Raw genomic sequence first — 23575 nt, 5'->3', positions numbered from 1 at the left:
AGGCAGATGTATCTACTTTATATTTTAATTACTGAAGAGTCAGTAAAATGTCTTCCAAGATCAGAAGTTCAGGAGAAGTAGCTGTAGCTGACTTATTCATTAACGTTTAAAAGGCAAGATACAAAGTTGTAATTTTGAGATATTAAGTCGAATTTTCCAGATAGTATATCTCTATTTGCAAAAGATAAAAAATGCACATGTCACCTTTCTGCCACTACAGAATTAACTATAACAGGTGTATACGAGTCGCCTTTAGAGATAGGCCGGTGAACAGGATATAAACGGGTTGTGAACGGGTCTTAAACTTTGTACTTTCGAAAACGAAACAAGAAATTAAACTAAATTTGTTATTAAGTGTAATAATATAGACATTTAGGTAAGTTTTTGTTTTATAATTAATTAGATCTAATCATTTTACTATTTAAGTTAAACCTGCAAAACATATGTATTTTAACAATAAAATTATATTACAAAGTAAGTGCGTATCCAAGGGAGGATCGGGCCCAAACCCCATCTTATCCGGGCCCCATTACAGCATATCCGGCGAGCATACATAAATTGATGCCTCAATCATTTTAGTCAAGACTTCGGCTCCTTCAATCGCAAAAATTTATATCAATAACATTTACCATTACTGAAGAGCTGGGACGGTCCAATTTAAAAACAAATGTGTCTATTCGCTTTTTAGGGAAAATATATCAGTTTTGTAAGTGACATTGTCTTGAATATTCATGTTCAAACTATGTCATTGATACATCAGATAGAAACATCATCTGTGGTATGCTTGCCAAATAAATTCCAAAGGAGCATGCCCCCGAACTCCCTAGAAACTCTCCTCCCTAGAACCAAAATACTGGATCCGCCCCTGCACAAGTTCAGACAAGTCCTAGTTTTTCCTATTTTAATTTTTTACCACAGATTACGTTCCGCTTTAGTGAATTGAAAAACAGGGAAAATGCTATTTTCATATACAGTGGACATACATACATGTAGGTTTAGATTCATTATATTTTATTGTAATTATTTCACAAGATATAATAGTAAATGTGTATTCAAGACATGAATATACAGATACGCAACAGCGAACCAACAGTACGTCAAGACATATAATGCAACAGAACGTCAAAATATATTTGCAATGGTGTGATAATACAAAATGATTGTACCACAAGTTTTACCAATATTAAAAATCGGTCCGTCCCTTGGTGTCAAATTAATGTTAGATTAACTTGACTGAATGGAATGGCGGATTTTGTTTGGAGTAGAATAAAAAAAGTGCTAAAAAGATAGAATTTTCAGAAATAAATTTATATATATTATAGCAAAAGAGATAAGAAAAAAGACCAAGCTATTTCAAAAAAGAAAGAGCAAAAAATAAACGAAAATAACAACAACATACGCAATTAGCTCATTTAGATATTTTGTGTGCGTTTTGTTATTGGTACAATAATGTGCGTATACTCGGTGATATATAAATCAGATTATCTTCTTATAGATTACATAAACGAAGTTCACAATGCTACATTTTGTTACACTGTTTATTCGTGTAAAAACAAAAATGCACAAGCTTTTACCATTTTTTATAATCTCATAATGTTTATGATAAGATAAAATGAATACTACTAAGCTATTTATCATGTCCTTCTGATATAAATGCTGAGATACGCGGTGGTATTTACTATTTTACTACGAAGGACCGCTCGGGACTTCATAGATTACACTTCACATTCAAACATTAAGTTCACACTTCACATTTTATACCTTACTGTTTAACTTATTTTTGACAATATATGTTTTTAATGACGACAAATAATCGTCAGAAATCGTCCTTAAACCCGTGAACTTTGTTCATACATTACCGCCATTTCTTCGCGTGACTGTCATCCTAAGCGTGAAATACATGTCTTTTGAGAGCTGGTAATATCTATCCTTGTTTTAAAGCTGCGAGCAATGACTACATTTAGCAAAGCTAAAACAAAAGGCTGCACGTTTTTCATTTTTGTATACCTTACCTGCAAAACACAAGGTCATCGAGGACAAATAGTTTCTATCTACAACTCATGACACCCAAATCTATATAAAAAGGCTGGTAGTTGTCTAACTTCATAATACATGTCTTTTGAGGACAATTCATAAATAAAATACGGCACTGCAGAACTTGTATTACAATAAAATTGACGATTCATGACAACTTAAGCCATAATGAAATACATTAGGCATTTCAAAAAATAACCATCAGTTTAATTCAAACTTTTTGCCCCCCACCTCCTCCAAAAAGAAAATGAGGGGAGACTTAGTCCGTGCGTCTTTCCGCCCGTCCGTCAATCATTTCGTCCGTCCAAATTCGTGTCGCTCATATCTTAAATAGTATTTGGCCCAGAGTCATAAAGCCTCAAAGAATTGTTAATAAGCACAGGGAGTTGTACACTAGGGGTTTTAATTTGGATCGCACACAGCCAGACCAGAGTTATGGCCCTTTACTTAGTCAAAATATTCAAAAAGGGTCTAAATTTGTGTCACATGTATCTCAAAAAGTATTTGACCTAATATTATGAAACATTACAGGAATAGTATTCAGCACACGAAGTTGTGCACCTCAGATTTTGTTAGAGATATCACTCAGCAAGACCAGAGTTGTGGCCCTTCATTTAGTAAAAATATGAATAAATGGGATACAAGTTTGTGTCGCTTGTATCTCGGAGTATTTGGCTTAGAGTCATAAAACACCAGGGCTCGTATTCATAAAGAATCTTAGAATCAACTCTAAGATATTTCTTATCTTATTTTTTTAGACTTAGCTAAGAGAAATTCTTAAGTTCTTATTCATAAAGCGACTTAGAAAAATCTTAGCGAAAAAAGTATAAGAAAATGTTTTTCTTAGTTTCATTTCTATGTCTATATTTAATATGAAATTAGGTGCTACCTATGACGCGGAAAGCCCGTCACAAGTTAAATTAAGCTTAATAAAGTCTATACAGTAAAGATGCAATTGATGAAAAACTGTTAACTGCGGACATCGGCGTCCATTTTATTTTTACTTTTCTAAGATAATTCTTAAAAGTTAAGATAAGTGGCTACCTGTCTTAAATTTTAAGAGAAAAATCACCTACTTAAGATAATTTCTAAGCCAGATTTCGTTCTTAGAACAATTCTTAGGCAAAAATGTTTCTAAGACACATTTTAAGTCAAAAATGAGAAATACTTAGAAAATGATGACTTCTAAGATATATTTCTATCTAAGATTCTTTATGAATACGGGCCCAGGAGATTGTTATATACTAGCATGTGAAGTTGCGCACCTGATGTTCTGTTTAAGATTTCACTCAATCAGACTGGAGGTATGGTCACTGACTTTAAAAATACACATTAAGTGCTTAAAAGTTTGTGTTGCATATATCTTCAAAACGTTTCACATATAGTCGTGAAACCATGTAGAAATATTATCTAGCATGTAAAATTGCGCATCTGAGTTTCTGGATTGATTTCACGTTGCAAGATCAGAGTTATGGCCCTTGACTTAGTCAAGAAATAAAAGTTTGTGCCTCATGCATCTCAAAAAATACTTAACCTAGAGTCATAAATCATTAGATGATTATTTTATAGCTTGTGAAGTTGTCCACTTGGAGTTCTCATAGGGATTTTACTCAGCTAGGCTAGAGTTATGGTCCTTCACTTAGTGAAAAATACATATAAAGCACTTAAAAGTTTGAGTTGCAAATATCTTAAAAATATTTCACCTAGAGTCATGAAACCATGTACAGTGACAAGAATGGGGGCACCTGTGTCTTACTGACACACATTTAGTTAAATATTGTTTTGCGAGATGATTCCATAGTTTCTTCCGGTTCATCCAATTCAGTTGTAAACAACATATTAACTGGATAATTTGAATCAGTCTGGAGGAAGATATAGACCTATAACACTAGAAAGGTTTTTATCCTCCGTCTCCATCTTGTTTTGCCAACACACAATTTCCCACAAAACTTCGCCTTTAACCTTCCTTTCTGAACATTTGTCACGTAACTTTAACACATTTTACAACAAAGCCGATCCGGGAAGAGAAAAGTTTCTAATCATATTTTCAGGATATTTACGAAATGGCTGAAGGACGTGGCTTCACATCAATCAGAGACGGTTCAGATGCTGATTTCGAAATTATCTGTACGCCGTGTGGGGAAGATAATATCAGAGAAGAAGCTGTCAAATTTTGTGCAGAATGCAACCAGTATCTATGTACAACATGTGCCAGGTGTCACAGAAGAATAGCGGCTTCAAAATCTCACAAGCTTCTGGATACACATGATGCTAAAAACGCGTCAGTAGCTGCCATGGTAACGAAATGTCGGTACCATCCAGATAGAGACATTGAGATGTACTGTGGAACACATGACATGGTCTATTGTCTAAAGTGTATAGCCACAGAGCATAGGTATGGTTTACTGCATTCAGAGACTATTGACAGGTAGTTTTTTTCGTGGTGTCACAAGTAATGTAACGTTATGTGCTAAATGCCGTTTGTGACTAGAAATATCTGCGATGTATATATTCGTAGAAGTAAGATATACATTATTTATTTAACTCCCCCTTTGTATTTAATTTTTCACATGTCTGTCTTCATGTAAATTCATGGCAATATTGCGAGACTATTGCCTCACCCCGGACTCGATGACATTACCTCTTTAATGAGCATGCCTCCAATTGAGCGTCAATTTTCCAAAATTATTTAAACTGAAAGATCAGGTTTAGTCTAGGAAGGAGTTCTTACTTCTAACTTGTATGCTATCACTTGATTTTGATAGAACATTAAAACATCATGTATTTATTTAGAGTAGGTGTTGATAACGATTAAATGTTACGGTATTTAGTCCTAACTACAGAGCTATAATTCAATGCCATGTTGACGATACTTCTCGACTAGACAGTAAAAGATATCTCAGGGCAGTATTTTTATTTCAATATGTACAGTTACCTGTGTGTTGTTAAAGTCGAGATCGGGATTTGAATATGTTTCATGCTGTCTCCATAGTAGAAGGTTTGGTGAAAGTCGGTTAAAGTTCGTTATATGGGACCTTATTCCAATTGTAGGTATGATGCAGATCCTCGGCACGTCACTACCTTATACATGTACATGTATCATTAACGCAGACAAGTGGTAAAGGTCACAGACTTTGAATGACTTTGCCCCTCACCATGGAGGGTTCGAAACTTTGCTTGAGAGGTGTAGAATTCTTTAATTTAGGGACTTCATCCAGCTTGCTTACGGAAGGTCGGTAGTTCTACCCAGGTGCCCGTCCGTGTCTGAAATAATGCCCAGACGTCTTAGGGCACATGGGGTCTTCCTCCAAACTGGCTCTTTCAACGGTAATTACGGCCGATAATGGAGCAGTGTCCCACACTCGCCATAATCATAAAGGCCCCGGGTAACCGAAACATCTCCGCGGTCTGACTTCGACGATATAAAAAAATATATATAGAATTTGTCCGATTTTTCACCCAGAATTCACAGTAAAGAAGTTTAAAACTCTATCATAAAGCTCACACTCGCCATCATGAATCATAAAGGCTCCTGGTAACCGAAACATCTCCGCGGCCTGACGTCGATGGCATGAAAGACGGCACAATTTGATGAAAACATGAAATATGAAAATGAAGCGTGGCTATATAATGAAATGGTCATTAAAAGAATAGTGTGCGCCTTTACGCCATAATGGCACACTGCAGTAGTTTGATAATGACTGGAAGTTTGTTTGTATATAAATTTATTTATAGTCGCCACCGGTAACCAATATGAGCGACTCCTCCAGAAGACTGTTAGTAATGTTAATGGGAGGATAGTGCAAGATACAGAAGACGCTCAATAGCACCGTGTTTTCTTTTACTCTACCGCGTTTCAGTATGTATGTGTAGCATTCTATCAAAATCGACATGTTCCTACCGCATGTTAGGTAAAAATGGCGGCATAAGAATTTTATGTCTCGGAAAGAGACATTGAAAGAAGCGAAAAGGAGTAAAGCGGGTTGTATTTAACGAACTGTAGCTTTCTGTTTTTCTATAGTAGCGATATAGTTCTTTATGGGAAAATAAGTCTCTGAAAATTTGATATGCTAGAAAATCTCGAAAACCCGTTATGGATTTTATATGAAATAAGGAACAGCTGGATTTAGTAGTGTTCATGACGAAGGGCTAATTTGCCAAGGCCTAGCTTATACTCTTACATCAAAGTTTTTGTTTGGTAGATGATGGGTTCGCTTTAGGAATGGCTCAACTGCAACTTACTGAAACAATAGATGTAATTATCAAAGATAATTTATTGCATATATATATATCATATCATGTCTAAATATATCGATGCACAAAGACTAAGTGCAATGAAGCAAATCCGTATTCATACAAACAAGTAAATGGTAAAGAGTAACATATACATTGATAGTTTATGATTATTTACAAAAGCTTTCTTCATGACTAATTATTTATAGAATATACTAATTAGACTAGCTGCACAAAGTTTATGTTACAAAGATCTAGGAATGAACATCATAACAGTACTAACCTGAAACAATAGATGTAATTATCAAAGATAATTTATTGCATATATATATATCATATCATGTCTAAATATATCGATGCATAAAGACTAAGTGCAATGAAGCAAATCAGTATTCATGAACATCGATATACAAAGCCATGGGTGAAAGGTTAGCTTTTGTTAGCGGAGGGGTAGTATAACAGGATAACGGACTATTGGAGTGTGGGCGTATAGGATCATTGTTGAGTATCACTTATCTTAAAGCTGTCACTCTTTTATAAAAGGATAGCTTTAAACAAAAATTCAATAACCAATTTTTATTTCACTTTATATTTCCATTTAGCTTTTTACTCTACGACATACTCCCCCCACTTACTGAAATGTCGTCCCGACATTTAACCCTAGATCAAAATTCAAATCATATATAGATGTTAAAATACGGGTAAAACACAGAGTATATCACTAGTAAGGACACAATAATTCACAAAAACATCGTGAAGTGTACCCCACATGTGACGAGTAACACTGTCATAGACTTAATTTTTATAATATCTACTACAGAGGTATTATCTATGACGATGGATTAATCCCTCTAGAGATAAATATCCTGAATAACAGGTAAGTTTTTCTTCTTTCGATATATTAGGTAAGTATGAAGGTACATTTGCAGGTAAGCAATACTTCCATTAGCACAAAAGCGACCAATAAAACAAATCATCCATCTGTAGGTAAATATACCTACTCAGAGGTAAGCATTTCTATCAATATATCAAGTAAGTATAAAGGTATATCTGCAGGTAAGTATTACCGTCATTAGAACAAAAGCAACACAATATTTAATTGTTTATACCAATTTATCAACTTGTACTCCCATCAGAAGTTCCAATCATCTAATAAAGAAGTCATCGACAAAACTCTATTGAGGACAACTGATAGGTACGTATAACATTATTTGTATTATAAGTTACACTCATCGCTTACTTATCATAAAATCTCCTTTCATCATCCACTTTGGCTTCTGACGCATTCGTGTTGGTCTCCTCTGACGTGACGAAGTAGGACTGGTGGTAGGGCTTACTGATGGTGATACTTCTGGAGATCTCCGCTGTGGAATAATATATTTCGGGACGTCCTCCTGCGCTGGTACTTGGTGAGTATCATCTGCATTATAGTCATCTGATGTAGATGATTGGACTTTTGTTTCCTGATTGTCTGTTATAGTCATAAAGGGTAGAAGAAGATTTCGATGCAGAATCCGAGATTTCTTGTGTCGATTTCCTTCCCTCTTGACTTCGTACACAGGCGTATCTTCGTGAACTTTACGTACAACCACATATGGATGATGTTCCCAACGGTCAGCTAGTTTCTGTCTTCCCCTAATTGTGACGTTACGCACTAGCACAATATCTCCAGGATAAAGAACTGTACTTCGAGCTCTGTCATCATAGGCTGCTTTGTTTGTTATTCCTGTCGTTCTAGCAATCTGGCGGGCCTTCTCGTAGGCGGATTTTAATCTGTCTCGAAGCTTTATCAGATACTCTGTTTGTGTTCCAGCTGATAGTGTGTCTGTCGGCAATCCCAGAAAAGCATCAATAGCCAAGCGTGGATGTCGTCCAAACATCAGGAAGTAGGGCGAATATCCTGTACTTTTATGTTGTGTCGCATTGTATGCATGAACTAGGGTAGATACGTGTGCCTTCCAATCTGACTTTTGATGTTCTTCTAGAGTGCCTAACATTTTCAGTAATGTCTGGTTAAAGCGTTCGACTTCGCCGTTTCCCATTGGATGGTACGGGGTGGTCCTCGTCTTTTCGACTCCGGCGATGTTACAAAGCTCTTTAATGAGATGGGACTCAAAATTTGGCCCTTGGTCACTATGTATTGATGCTGGGAAGCCGTAATGGACAATAAAGTTGTCAAAAAGAATCCTTGCCGTCGTTTTGGCGGTTTGATTCTTTGTAGGAAACGCCTGCGCATAACGGCTGAAATGATCCGTTATGACTAAGATGTCTTCATAGCCACCCTTGCTGCGTTCAAGAGACAGAAAATCTAAACAAAGTATTTCCATTGGTGCAGTCGATTCAATGGGCACCAGTTTCGCTTTTGTAGCCAGCGTTTTACGTCGAATACAGCGGCCGCAATTCTTGACTTTGTCAGCGATGAACGCATCCATTCCTGGAAAGTAGAACCTTTCCTTAAACAGGGATGTTGTACGATCCCGGCCTTGATGACCTAAATCGTCATGTAACGCCTGGAAAATATCATCACGTATGTTGGCAGGTAGCACCAACTGTGTCCTGTCTTCCCCATTCACCAGTGTACGCCTGTAAAGTACTCCATTTATTAAGACAAGTTTTGACCAGTCTCTCAGGTAAGTATGGATATGCGGTGTATCTGTCTTAGCTGGTTTGGTACCCTATGTTAGGTGGTCAATGATAATAGAAATAATCTTGTCTTGTTTCTGGGCCTTAGTCCAGTGTTTGGAGGATAAACTGTTGGCATATAACATATCATCTGGTATCGAAGGTGGATCTTTTTCAGGCGCTTTGTGATCGGGCAAAAGAACCGAGTCTGTTAAGCTGTTAACAGATATCAAGGAAGACTGAAATACCGCTTTAATGACTTCTTTTGGAATGTTAACGAGATCATTCTCCTTCATTCTCGACAGACTGTCTGCATCGACATTCTGTTTTCCTTTTCGGTACTTCGGAACAAAGTCATAGTTTGCCAAAGACGCAAGCCAGCGGTGGCTTGTAGCGTCTAGTTTAGCACTGGTTGTAACATATGTAAGAGGATTATTGTCAGTTATAAGCTCGAACCGTGCCCCATATAAGTAGTCATGGAACTTTTCCGACACGGCCCATTTAAGGGCGAGGAATTCAAGCTTGTGAGCTGGATAATTTCTCTCTGCTGGCTTTAAGCTTCTGCTTGCATAGGCAATAACCCTTTCTTTGCCGTCTTGATTTTGATATAACACAGCCCCAAGTCCTATTGAGGAAGCATCTGTGTGGACTTTGAATGGTAAGCTATAGTCAGCATACGCAAGTATCGGGGGATTGGTAAGCTGAGTTTTAAGTTCATCCAATGCGGTTTGTTGAACTGCCTCCCATTTGAACGGAATTTTCTTGAATTTTGTCCTCTCACCTCTCTTCTTCTTAATAGGCTGCCCTATGAGAAGGTTGTTTAATGGTCTTGCAATGGATGCAAACCCTTTTATGAAGCGCCGGTAATATCCTGCAAAACCTAGGAATTTCCTAACATCTTTGACGGATTTAGGAGTTGGCCAGTCTTTAACAGCTTCAAGTTTTGCTGGATCTGCGTGGATACCTGCTGCAGAAACTACATGACCAAGGTAAGTGGTACTGTTTCTAAAAAATTCACACTTCTTTGGGTTAACTTTGAGGTTGTATTCAGCTAGTCGTTGAAAAACTCTGTCCAAACGATCTATATGAGAATCGAGGTTTTCTGAATAAATAATAATATCATCTAGATAGATCAAGCAGTCTTTTAGGTTGAGGTCCCCCATACAACGTTCCATCAGTCTCTGGAAGGTCGCCGGCGCATTGCAAAGTCCAAAAGGCATTCTATTGCACTCATAGAATCCTAATCCCCAAACCTGGAAGGCCGTTTTTTCTTTGTCTGTTTCATCTATTTCCACTTGCCAATATCCGGACTTTAAATCTAATTTGGAAAATAATTTTGATCCTGCAAGTTGGTGAAGAGTGTCCTCAATTCTAGGGATTGGGTAAGCATCCTTTTTCGTTTTTGAATTAAGTTTCCTAAAATCGATACAAAATCGAATGGATCCGTCCTTTTTCCTGACTATGACCACATTTGAAGACCACGGGCTTTTTGATTCACGAATGGCTCCTACGTCTAGCATTTCCTGTACATGTTCTTTGATTTCTCTAAATAGTGCTGGAGGTACACGTCTGTAATGTTCTTTGAAGGGTTTCTGGTCCGTTAATTCTATCTTGTGTTTAACTGCTGTTGTATGACCAAGGTCAGTAGTTGATTTTGGAAATATGCTGTCCCATTTGTTAAAAAGATTATAGACCTTGGCCTTTTGTTCTATAGATAACTGTGAATTCTCTAAAGTTATCCCATAAGATGTTTTTAATGTCTCATCCATATTTGTTTTGCTTTCTATTTCAGGTGCAGACTGCGGATGGACTCTTGCAGATGGTGATGGACGTGCAGTTGGTGATGCATCAAAAGACAACTGGGATGAAGAAGTAACTAAAGGACTATCTTCGAAGATTGGTGCACTGCGGAGAACTGACACCTCATTCAGCTGACAAATATTAGCCTTGGCAGGTATAGTAACCATCTTGGCACTTAGGTTACAAACACGAATTGGTACGCGTGATGTATTACCAGGGTTTCTCAACGATACAACCCTTGGGCAAACTGCAACAGCTCCCAGGCAGAACTCATCAACGGGTTCAGTTACAGCGGAATTTACAACACCAGATTTCCGTACAAATCCCGTGATAGTTGTTGCTTCCATTGGATGAAGAGTAATTTCTTCGTGGCTTTGACAATGCCAATATTAGTACCAGCTATAGACATGAAAGCTGATTTCCATTCATCTGGTATTTCTTCATTTTCTGAATTACACATATTAGCACATTCTCTAATTAGATTTGTGCCTATTATTACTGGAACATCATCATTGTAATCTGTGGAAGGAACAATCAATATTGGAGCCACAATTTCAACGTTTTCACGAAATGGTATCCTAACCAACACTTCTATATATCCAAGGTATGGTATTTTCTCGCCATTTGCACAAATTATATCTACATTTAGGTCCTGAAGACTTTTTAATTCAGGTTTGCTTTCCATTCCTTGATAGTACTTATAAGACAATGTGCTGATCATGCTACCGGTGTCTATCAGTGCTTTGACTTCAGTGTTTTCTATAAAAATCATGTGTTCATTTGCATGTCCTATAAGTCTTTGTCTGATTTCTATATGATCCTTTATCTCAGTTTTGTTGTTACTAGGGCTTTTCATATTCTGACTGCTCCCATTTCGCCCTTCAATAGAAGCATCAGCTAGTTTAACTTCTCCTTTGAATTACTTGGTTTTGGTGACGAATCTTCTTTCTTTTTCTGCTTGTCACTATCATCTGTTTTATCCTCAACTTGTCTGTGAGATTTCTTGTCAAAGAACCCTCTAGTTCCATATTGAAGTTTTCCTCTGTATTGTCCATACCCTCTATATCGTCCGTATCCTCTGTATTGTCCATTTCCTCTATTGTCATATTTATTTGTTTTGTTAAAGTTTCTGAAGTCTGTTTGTGGTTCTGTTTGATACTTTTCTTTTCTGTATCTTCAACCTTTCTTTCTAGATCTTCCATTTTCTTCATCATGGTTTGCAACATATCTGTATGTTTATCAGTGTCTTTTGTCGTCTTCTGTTGCTGGAAAACTTTACTTTCTGTGACTTCTCTATTCATTTGTATTTCATGTTCTTCAGCTCTAGCTTTCTTTCTTAGAACCTCAAAAGTATCTGTACTTTCAAAAGAGATTCTCAGGGCATTTTTAATTTCTTTGTTGTAGAGAGACCTCCAAAACTTGTCCTTTAGCATTTCATTTCTTTCTTCTGAAGCTAGTTGCTTTTTAGTTGAAACTTTCAATAAGATTTCTTCAAGTCTTAAACCCCAGTCTGCAACCGACTCTTTCTCTCTTTGTGAAGCAGTATAATATTCTGTAAATATCGTCTGTTTGCTTGATGTGTCCCCGAAAATATCTTCGATCTTTTCAATAATCTCTTCACTTGTCGCTGTCGGGTTAATGTTTATCAAAACCTTTCTGGCTTGTCCCTTTAAAGATTTCCTTACTGCTTGTGCTATTAAGTTATCGGGGTAGATATTTGTTGCTATAAGACTTTTTATTTCTGTTTTCCATTCATCTAGTGTAACCTCATTCTTTGGTTTAGGATCTTCCCCAGAAAATGAGCTGATGTCTGGTTTATGTTGAATCACTGTCTCTTTCTTGTATTCTGGAAGAAGCTTTTGGTGAATCTCTGTCAATAGTTCCTCTCTTCTTCTTAGGTCCAATTCCCGTTTCTTTAATTCTTCGTCTTTACTAACCATTTCCTTTTCTATTTCTTCCAGCTTCTTGCACTTGTCCTCTCCTGATTTAATTTGTCTATTTCGTAAGAGTTCTAACTCTTCATATCTCTGTTGTAATATTAATTCGTCTTTCTTTAACCTACGTTCTCTTTCTGTCATTTCCTTTTCCTTTTCTATTAGTCTATCTAACATTTTCGTTTGTTTTTCTAATTCAGTAATGCGTCTCTTCTCTTGTTCTAGTAACTGCTTTTGTTTATCTTCCTCTATCATGATTAGCTTCTGTAGCTCTAACTTTGACTTTTGTATTTGTCTTAATGACATTTGGCTCTCTTCCTTATAAGCTCTGTCTGTTATATAAGCCTTGTTAGACGCTGGTTGACTTTCTATATTATCAACACTTCTATCGAGTTCTCCTCTAACTCTTTCTTCAGTTGGCTTTGACACATATAAATCTTTATCGTGTGTGTTACTTATATTGAACATCCCTCCTTCTACCGTATAACGTTTTGGTGTACCATTATGTCTAACATTTGAATCTATCCTTCTTCCTTGTGTCTGTACAATTTGACCCGTAATTTCTTTATTCTTGTCAATCTCTAATCTGCTTTGTAATGACCTTACTTTAACGTCAAACATTTCTAAGTCTAGTGTTAATTCTCGTCTAGTCTTTTCTGATGCTCTAAGTTGTTGCAATCTTTCTTCTAATTTTTCTGTTTCTAAACTAATATCTACATTGCTTTCAGCTCTGTCATGAGCATTTATATCTGCAGTTTCCTCATCAGAAGCATATGACCTTGTTTGAAGTCTATGTCTATTTCTATTATGTTCATCTGTCCTTATTTCATCTGTCCTTCTAGGAACATTCACTTCTCTGACGTCGTGTTCTAAATAATCCCTTCTATCTCTGAAACCAAAATTATGGTCTTTGTCTCTATCTATAACACTATCCAAGTGAGCATCTCTTCTTTCTGTCGCCTGTGACTCATTATCTATGCTAGTACCAGTATTCCGGTCAGCTGCATATGTTCTGCTTGAAGTATTATTACCTCTTCTGAGTCCTCTATTCTGATCACTAATTGATCTTCTAAGTCCAACATCTGACATATAGCCAATATAACTTCCTTGATTCCTATTCTGTTCTCTAAGAGATTGCAATTCATATTGAAGTTCCTCCATCCTTAGTCTGTTTTCTTCTTCCTCTTGTCTAATCTCTCTTTGTCTCATTCTCAAATCCCTTTGTGTAGGAGCTTCAGCCATACTTACGTTTCTATACTCTATACGTCGATCACTTTGCTATGAGTTCTTTGCGTTTCAGTGTAACAACACACTTTTCAAGGTTTATATTGCTTTCCAACTCTTGACTCGTATATTAATATCGCTTCACTTCTCCGCTATTTACACTGCTATACACTTCAATCTCTTCTGCTTGTACAATTGCGCTACCTTTCACTTTGCTATTCACCGTTTACTATAATTATTCTTTGCACTTATTTTAACTTTGCAGCTCTTTTAACTTTTACTATTACTTTCCCTTTCCTTCTACTTCAATTGCACTAATTTCTTACTTTGCTTCTCTTTTCCTTGCAGCTCTTTCAACTTTTACTATAACTTTCCCTTTTCTTCTACTTCAATTATACTAATTTCTTACTTTGCTTCTCCTTTAAGTGCACTATGTTTCACTTTACTTCTCCTTTAATTGTATTATGTTTCACTTTACTTTTCCTTTAAATGTATTATGTTTCACTTTACTTCTCCTTTAAGCACACTATGTTTCACTTTACTTCTCCTTTAAGTGTGCTATGTTTCACTTTACTTCTCCTTTAATTGTATTATGTTTCACTTTACTTTTCCTTTAAATGTATTATGTTTCACTTTACTTCTCCTTTAAGTGCACTATGTTTCACTTTGCTTCTCCTTTAAGTGCATTATGTTTCACTTTACTTCTCCTTTAAGTTCACTATGTTTCACTTTACTTCTCCTTTAAGTGCACTATGTTTCACTTTGCTTCTCCTTTAAGTATACTATTTTTCAAATTGCTTCTTCTTTAAATGCCATTTCAAATGCCATTTCACTTTACTTCTCCTTTAAATGCATTTTTGCTTTACTTCTTTCAATGCACTTTCACTATGCGCTTTCACTTTACTTCTTTCAATGTGCTTTCACTTTACTTCTTTCAATGTGCTTTCACTTTACTTCTTTCAATGCACTTTCACTATGCGCTTTCACTTTACTTATTTCAATGCGCTTTCACTTTGTAATTGTAGTATGCCTAAGCTAGCATATTTTCAAATTGTATAAAATAATGTAATTTCTAAAACAATCACATCACAAATACTCTCTCACAAACAACAAAATCAAGTTCCCTTACTCGCAATATATTGAATATTATACCACTAAACACATAAATAACACTTTATTACCACTTTATTTTTATAAAAAAAATACTTTTGGTTATTGACGCTGTCGCGATTCGAACCTTGAACCTCTATTACCAACAGCCAACGTCACAACCACTGAGCTAAAGTTCCGATGGTTGTAATGGTTACAATTGCTCTAGTCTATCAAATAAATCGATAATCGGGTTACATCTCAATTCGCGCAAATAACTTATGACACACCGTTCTTATCAATAGAGTACTGTTTCGTCTATCGATTTATATTCTTTTACAGCAAATTTCTAAAATGTTTCAAAACAAAGTAAAAATTTGTTGTAACTAACTGATATGTCGCTTCAGCGTAAACACCTGTTTCACAAGCTATAGTTTTTAACTACGCCGGTTACTTGTAATATACCCTATGACAATAAAATAATTGCCAAAGAGAATAATGTTATAAATATTGTCTATTTTCTTATTGCTTATTCAAAGCAAAACAAGAAAAAAATACTTTGACACAAAAATTCTAAAAAAAATTGACTCAAGCACGTCTCGAACCAACGCCTATGTGAATACCAGTAAATATTCTAACTTAGAAGCGCGACAGCGCTCCCACTTGAGCTACCCGGCCTTGTACGATTATAGGGATATATTATAGGATTATATAGGTAATTCTAGGGGTATGGGATTTTAAAACACCAGGTTAGGATAAGTATTTGTGAGCACCGGAATATTAGCTTTCAATGGTTTTCAAAAATTACTAAATCTCTATTATAAAATGATTCTTCCAAATAATTTCCTAATTATCTAATTGACTGGTAAATCTTACTTATGTACACTGTACCGCTTATAAAACCCATGGTACTCGGACAACAGGTGGACAATTGTCAAGTTCTCTTATAGAACAAAATTATCTATATCAAAAATGTTTATATTTCTAGACAAAAATCTTACCAGTGATATGTATCCTAATTCCTATTACACTTATCAATCACTAACACACTATAGTTCACTAACCAAAGATATATCAAACTATAAGTTCAGAATGTCAAAGCATTCCTATAGATCACAACTCCGCGACATCGGTGTATTCCTCCTTAGAATCCAGATCCAGGTATCACTCCATGAATGTTTCTAAGAAAACACTAATATGTAGGGCCCCATATTCCATAAATGACAATCCGTGCGCACGTGTTGAATGTAAACATAAAGGGAAGTCCCGGTATGATGGATACGATATCCAATGAAAACTTAGGAACACTGCTGTGACGTCATCATTACGCCAATATTTCAAATAAACCTCTGGGAAAGTCCAGGTAAATACTATGGGTAATCCCGCTTTCGAAAGCTAATTAGTTCAAATGTTTCAGACGCAAGACTGCTGTTTCAGCTCTGTAAAACCCAAATCCATGTTGGGCGCCATTGACGAAGGGCTAATTTGCCAAGGCCAAGCTAATACTCTTACATCAAAGTTTTTGTTTGGTAGATGATGGGTTCGCTTTGGGAATGGCTCAACTGCAACTTACTGAAACAATAGATGTAATTATCAAAGATAATTTATTGCATATATATATATCATATCATGTCTAAATATATCGATGCACAAAGACTAAGTGCAATGAAGCAAATCCGTATTCATACAAACAAGTAAATGGTATAGAGTAACATATACATTGATAGTTTATGATTATTTACAAAAGCTTTCTTCATGACTAATTATTTATAGAATATACTAATTAGACTAGCTGCACAAAGTTTATGTTACAAAGATCTAGGAATGAACATCATAACAGTACTAACCTGAAACAATAGATGTAATTATCAAAGATAATTTATTGCATATATATATATCATATCATGTCTAAATATATCGATGCATAAAGACTAAGTGCAATGAAGCAAATCAGTATTCATGAACATCGATATACAAAGCCATGGGTGAAAGGTTAGCTTTTGTTAGCGGAGGGGTAGTATAACAGGATAACGGGACTATTGGATGTGTGGCGTATAGGATCATTGTTGAGTATCACTTATCTTAAAGCTGTCACTCTTTTATAAAAGGATAGCTTTAAACAAAAATTCAATAACCAATTTTTATTTCACTTTATATTTCCATTTAGCTTTTTACTCTACGACATTCAGCCTATATGGTGTTTTGCCAAACTCAGCGAAAACCAATGAAAAGAACATTTATCTATTTTTAATTATGTAAAAATCGTGACTCTTTGGCTGAAAACTCTTAAATTTCCTGTATTTTTGGATTTAAGACCTCATTTTCAACCAGGTGGTCTAATTTTGGTCGATTTTTGGTCCTAGTGAGTGCCTTTTCTCACAAAAGCAACAAATATCTTAACGATTAAATGGATCTGGAATCAAAATGCTATGAGAAATGTAAAAATAAATTGAGGTATTGCTTGCAGAGGGCTGAATTTCGCGTATTTCTAAAATGGGAGTGACTTGTAATAAATGCACATTTCTCTAGATTTTCTCAACATTTTGCAACGAAATTAAGCTGATCATTGTGAAATAGGTGTGCCTTGAGAATAGATGCTCATTCTGGAATCAGAATCAAACAAAAAATGTTTTCTTATAGGCTGATCACTGCTAAGTCAAATTTAAGCCTCCGCAGGTCTATCACAAGTAGTCCATATATAAATAGCCTTTCCTCGAGCCCTTCGAGTTTACCTACATGTATATAAAAGTTAACACCCCTTTTTCTTTCTGTTTTTTTTTTCTATAGTAGCGATATAGTTTTTATGGGAATATAAGTCTCTGAAAATCAAATATGCTAGAAAATGTCGAAAACGCGTTATAAAGTAAGTGGATTTTATATGAAATAGAGAATATCCGGATTTAGTGGTGTTCAGCCATAATCTGGAAAGTCAAGTTTCCTGTTACCGTTTGTGTAGTATCAAAGCTAGGGGAGCGTTATTTCTTACTTCTTAGTTCTAAATTCTAGTTTCTTATTTCTGCGTTCTTGCTTCTTAGTTCTTACCTTTTACTTCTAATTTCTTACTGATTCTTTCTTACTTTAATGTTTGCACGTGTCAATTTTTCGTCCAGTCAGAGATCGGAGAGGTTTACAAACAACGAGTGGGAGAAGCGGGGCGAAAATTGAAATTTAGGTAGCATTATTGCGCTTTAGAAGTTATAAACCACCACTACAATTTGGGATTTCAATTTTTGAACTGTTTTTAAACATGTTTGTTTTAATGAAAATATTTTTCTAGCGTCAAACATAATGCCCATTTTTCGTTTGATTTTTGTTTAGCATTGTCAATGTTCTTTAGGAAAATACTGAAAGTCAGCTATGTAATGTGTAAAATATGCTTTCAACGTGCGTTTAAGAACACAAAGCACACTGGATGCTGTTACTTTTAAACAATTTAAGTCGGGAGGGATTTCTTAATTCTGTCTAAGTGGTCGAAATATGGCACGTACAAACATCGAAGTTAGAAGTTGAAATAAGACGAATTAAGAAGTTTGAAGTATGATATACGGTACAGCTAAATCTCTTCTATTGCTTTTGCCCTGATTTCACTCTGTATTATAAACAAAAAATCTAACTGATGGAAACACTTCCTGAAATGTTTCAAATGCAATAAAAATGCAGGCGCGGACCTATCAAGCGTCAATTTATGAAATGTAATAGTAGAGGGCAACACTTATTTTCTATTTTTATGATTACTGATTGCTGAATAGCCTTGTTATTGATTTACAGAGCAACCAGTGCCATTGCAACGGCTATATGTTACTATATTTCTTATGTATCTATTTTCCAGGGTTTGCGAGAGTGTTAAAAACATAGAAGACGTAACAACACGTTTTGTCCAACAAAATGAAATACAAGCTTTACAAGATCAAGCTAAAGCTGTTCGCGATCAGTTAATAGCTGCAAACAAGAAGAAACAGAAAAATGTCGGTTCCTTTGAAGAGCAAAGAAAGGAAATACTACGCAATATTCAGGATATCGAAAGAAAAATATAAGAACATATCGGGAAATTAAAAAGAGAAGCAGTTGAGAGTTTGAACAAAAGGTATTCTGAAATAAATAGCGAAATGGAAGCAGAAATCACATTGACGGCCAATACAATAAGAGAAGTCGACAAGTCAACAAGTATGTTGCAAACTGTAAGCAATATGGATGCTAGACAACAGTTTGTTCAAATGAAACTGATAAAAAGGACTGTAAAAGATGCTAAGAAATTGTTTAAAGAAAGTGAGTCACAGGGTACTAGGGTTGCTCGTTTTATTGAAAATGCAGATTTGAAAACCGTTATAATGACTGCCACAGATTTAGGACGATTGGAGACAATAAATAAACATAAGAAGCTGCCTTCTCCCAAACAATACAAATTGAAATCAAAGAGAGAGATTCATGTCAGAATGCAAAATGATGTTGAGAGATGTTATATATCTGATACATGCCAGCTTCATGATGGTACGATCATACTCACCGACTTCTACAACAAAAAGGTAAAATGGTTGGACACGAATTATAACGTAAAGTGCCACTGTGATCTAAATAAATATCCTAGAGACATCTGCTGTACTACCGAGAATGAATTTGCTGTGAAAATGCACGACAACAAAGTTCAGTTTATATCGGTTGATGGTTCGTTATCGGTACTGAGAGATATATCGATAGAAGGTGGAAATATCTGGGGAATGGCGTATATTGCTGGAGATTTGTGGGTATCTACCGGAAGTGGTATCAACGTGTACAATAGATCAGGTACACTTCTGAAGTCTATCAAAAATAACGTAAAAGGTCAGAGAATATTTAAATCTTCTCCTCAGCGTATGGCTGTTAGTGGAAAATGTTATTGTAGCAGATAACAGTGATGGGGCTGTGTGTTTAGGAAGAGATGGAACAGTGAAAAGTGAACTGCGGGATGGCAGGCTGTACGGCTCTCAAGGTATGTGTGTATCTAGTGATGGCACCGTGTTTCTATCTGGATGTAGATCCCACAATCTTGTGATGTTTAGTGGTGATGGAAATTGTAAAGTGGAGCTGCTAACGCAAGAAATGAGTCTAACATATCCTGGTTCGCTCTACAACGACAACAAAAGAAATTGCCTAATTCTAACACGCCATACAAGTTGTGATAGTATTTACATACTTGAAATGTGCGACTGATTTGTAGACAAATACTCTTAAAACCTTTGGACAACAGGATACATCAATTGCATACATTTTTTCAAGATTTTTAAAGTTCGTATTTTAATTGAACTATATACTACATGTGTTTCTAAGTCTGATTATTTAGATAGTTTCCACAAAAATCGTTTTATAAACAGTAATTTAAAAGTAGAATGTCTTTGTGAAATAATGGCTTTGACGGGTTGTATTTTTAAAGTGATTTATAATCTTAACAGTTAAGAATGCAATAGTTCTTATCACACACTTGAAGATTTATGAGAAGTTGGGCCATATACATTTGTGTTCTAAATATATAACTTTGAGAATCGTGGATCATAGCAAATCCTGACAATTTTAGAAAACTTTATCCCATTGCAAAACTATATTCGGTCTTTAAAAATACAAGTTTTTGATGCACTACATTATTCATAAGTAGTCTGTGGTCTAGGTATTTACGATGTGTTTTATAAACAAACTGAAGTAATTGTGTCAATGAAGCAAATATTAGTCACAGAAATAAAAGCATATATCGCTTATAGATGATAGTACATGAGTGTCTTTTCATATTGAATTTATCAAACGAGTTGAACAAGATAATAAATACGACGCTCTGTCAGTTGTATTCAAAGAGTTTAATAATTTCAATGTGGAAATACACAAATGTAATATTCCTTTATGACATGAAAGCTTATCCTGCAGAACAAGTAAACTGGGCCAACGTCTCCTATAATTAAAACGACGTTAACGTCGAAGCTTTATTACACTAGTGTATTATCAAATGACAATTTCAATAATTTCTTCTTCCTGCAAATTGACAAATTAAACTCAATGAATACAAATTAATAGTGGCAAATAAAGCGGGATCTTAAATGCATAGATGTTAAGGTTTATTGACACAGCACGACCCATAAAACGGATAAAAGCTGAATTCGACTCACTTGCCACCGTGGCTTCGGAACCTCGCTTGAGTTGTAGAATCCTTTCATGTCAGGAATCCATCGAGCTGGCTTACGAAAGGTCGGTGGTTCTACTCAGGTGTCCGCTTGTGCCTGAAATAATGTCATGTCCGGAGTCGCACCTACCTTCCTCCACCATTCAAAGTTTGAAAGTCGCCAGACGACGTACAATTGTGTCGGTGCGACGTTAAACTCAACAGAAAGAAACAGATTAATCGTGTTTATATCTTAAAGTTGGAAAACTAGATAACCTCCTCCTGGACAAAATGTGGATGCAAGAGCATTTAATTTAATAATATCCTAGAACTGAGAAGTTTAATTACAAATCACAACTATAACCCACACACATAATGCTTTATCTTTTTCTTTGAATGGCATGACCCCTTGCTTACACTGGCACTATATAGCACCTTTTCAACGCAAAAGGACTTCGGACACTTTCTATATGAATTTGCCTACTCCAAGAGTGAAAAATTTACCACTAAGAAATAAGTATTTAATTGCATATACCATCAAAATACATATTTGAGATTATTTCTTAAAGTCAAATTTTTCAATATTTGTTTCATAAAATGGTAATTTTTGCTCTAAATAGAATTACGTACCCTGTTATATACATATAAAAGCTATTTTGCTATAAAGAACATTGTTAAATTTCCATTGGCTTATCCTGGTTGTTTGTTGCAGTAGATTGGCAAATGTGTGCTGTAAAATACTAGCAACACACCAGGTAATCTTCTGCATGCCCTCCTCGCGACGCGCACGCCACTAGCGATGAGGATGTAATTTGTTTTCCATTTTGTTTTTATTTATTTTTTTATTTTTTATATATTTTTCATTTCTTTATTTCTTCATCTTCTTCTGTGCATTTATATTTATTTCTTTTAGACACATATTACATGTGACACGCATTTATTACTTCATGTTCTTCCTTCTGTGAAAACTGAATTGAAGATTGTTCTTTGCGGCGGACTAGACCTAAGCACAACAAAAAGGAGGCAATATGTGCACAGCAGTTAATCTGATCCTGACTATAGTCTATCCAACAGAAATAACGCTTGACATTGATATGCCTGTGATGCGTAGGTCAAGAACAGTAGCTTCTTGGCAGGTCATATCAGTGACGGTGTCACATTCAATGTGATGCCACGAAAGTGATGTGTCAAGTCGCTTTCCATGCAGATGGCATATACAAATACGGCTAGATGCGAAAACGAACTAAACGGTCCAGCCGAGTTTCAGGTGGAATTTTTATACAGCGACCTGCTTCTACTTTAGCTCTACAAATGACACATTTCGAATATGTTTTGCCCACAACTTCAGCCCTGAATAGACAACATTATTTATAGATGGGTTGTTGTCAGACTTATCCCGATTTAACTTTTTCCGATCCAGCTTCCTTAGGCAAGCCTCAGAAAGAACTGTCATTTCGGATACATTTTTATTACATGTTTAAGCGAAATGAGCCGTGCCATGAGAAAACCAACATAGTGTCTTCGCGACCAGCATGGATCCAGACCAGCCTGGGCATCTGTGCAGTCTGGTCAGGATCCATACTGTTCGCTTTCAAAGCCTATTGGAATAAGACAAACCGTTAGCGAATAGCATGGATCCTGACTAGACTGCGCAGATGCGCAGGCTGGTCAGGATCCATGCTGGTCGCAATTGCACTATGTTGGTTTTCTCATGGCGCGGCTCAAATATTATCTGGTACTTATCCCAAGCAAGAACCCACCCTATGGCCTTGATAAGATTACTGCCTTTTCTTAATATTAATGCTATACCGCACACAAATATCTGCCATCACTTATAACAGAGCTATACAGACATGTACATGTACTTAAATAACTACCTGAACCACAGTAATAAAACTGACCGGTCACTTATACATGTATACCTATTCACACATGTAATGCATCAATAACTTTACATTACAAACAGTGTATAGATAAATCAAGTACAGGTTGTTTACAAAAATATCGTTCTCTTTTTTATTTATTTATAGGATTTTAATCTTATAATGTTATTTGTTTCCTTAAATAAACAGATTTTGTCACTTTTTTCGACTGGAATTCAAATATTTATAACTTCCGTAAAGTGATGACATTATATTTTTACGGAAATTAAACATTTTATATTTTCAAGAAAATATACCCTGGCCCAGATGAAATAAGAAAAACATTTTGATAGGAACAGATACAAATCAGTTTCTGCTGTAATAAGTTAACTAACACATTGGTTTATCATTGACTCGAAACGATTTGGGTATTGTTTAAATACTTAAGGAGAAATTTGCATTTAAAATATAGGCTAGAAGCATATAATAGTGTCCGAAGTCCTTTGTAAAAACATATTATTTAGTTCAACCTGGAATTGGGAAAAGGTCTAGATTATACTGAACACTCTAAGCCTTGCCCTAATTTCTTATAAGTATAGTACTACGGCCCTGGTAGTCTCTTTCGACCTATGGATTTCAATTCCTGACCTATTGCT

At 35.7% G+C, this 23575-nt stretch overlaps 2 protein-coding genes across 3 annotated transcripts; one reads left to right on the top strand and one right to left on the bottom strand.

The window, feature by feature from the left end:
* Window positions 1-239: 239 nt before the first annotated feature.
* LOC123554577 (uncharacterized) lies at window positions 240-20674 on the top strand. 2 transcript variants are annotated; one of them, XM_053532974.1, is made up of 3 exons: window positions 240-376; window positions 4086-4429; window positions 18766-20674. In XM_053532974.1, the coding sequence occupies exon 3, from the start codon at window positions 19043-19045 to the stop codon at window positions 19820-19822; it is 780 nt and encodes a 259-aa protein (XP_053388949.1). In that variant the 5' UTR covers window positions 240-376; window positions 4086-4429; window positions 18766-19042; the 3' UTR covers window positions 19823-20674. The 2 variants fall into 2 exon arrangements, with proteins under 2 accessions (XP_053388949.1, XP_053388950.1); XM_053532975.1 differs by lacking the exons at window positions 240-376; window positions 4086-4429 and adding an exon at window positions 11154-11293.
* Window positions 11592-13865, bottom strand: LOC123555964 (trichohyalin-like). The gene has a single exon (XM_045346552.2). The coding sequence runs from the start codon at window positions 13863-13865 to the stop codon at window positions 11592-11594; it is 2274 nt and encodes a 757-aa protein (XP_045202487.2).
* Window positions 20675-23575: the final 2901 nt, after the last annotated feature.

This window comes from Mercenaria mercenaria, unplaced genomic scaffold (assembly GCF_021730395.1).
Source record: "Mercenaria mercenaria strain notata unplaced genomic scaffold, MADL_Memer_1 contig_1921, whole genome shotgun sequence".
In the NCBI taxonomy this organism is placed as follows: domain Eukaryota; kingdom Metazoa; phylum Mollusca; class Bivalvia; order Venerida; family Veneridae; genus Mercenaria; species Mercenaria mercenaria.
Note: the sequence above shows the minus strand (reverse complement) of the source record. Positions and strands in the feature narration are given on the sequence as shown.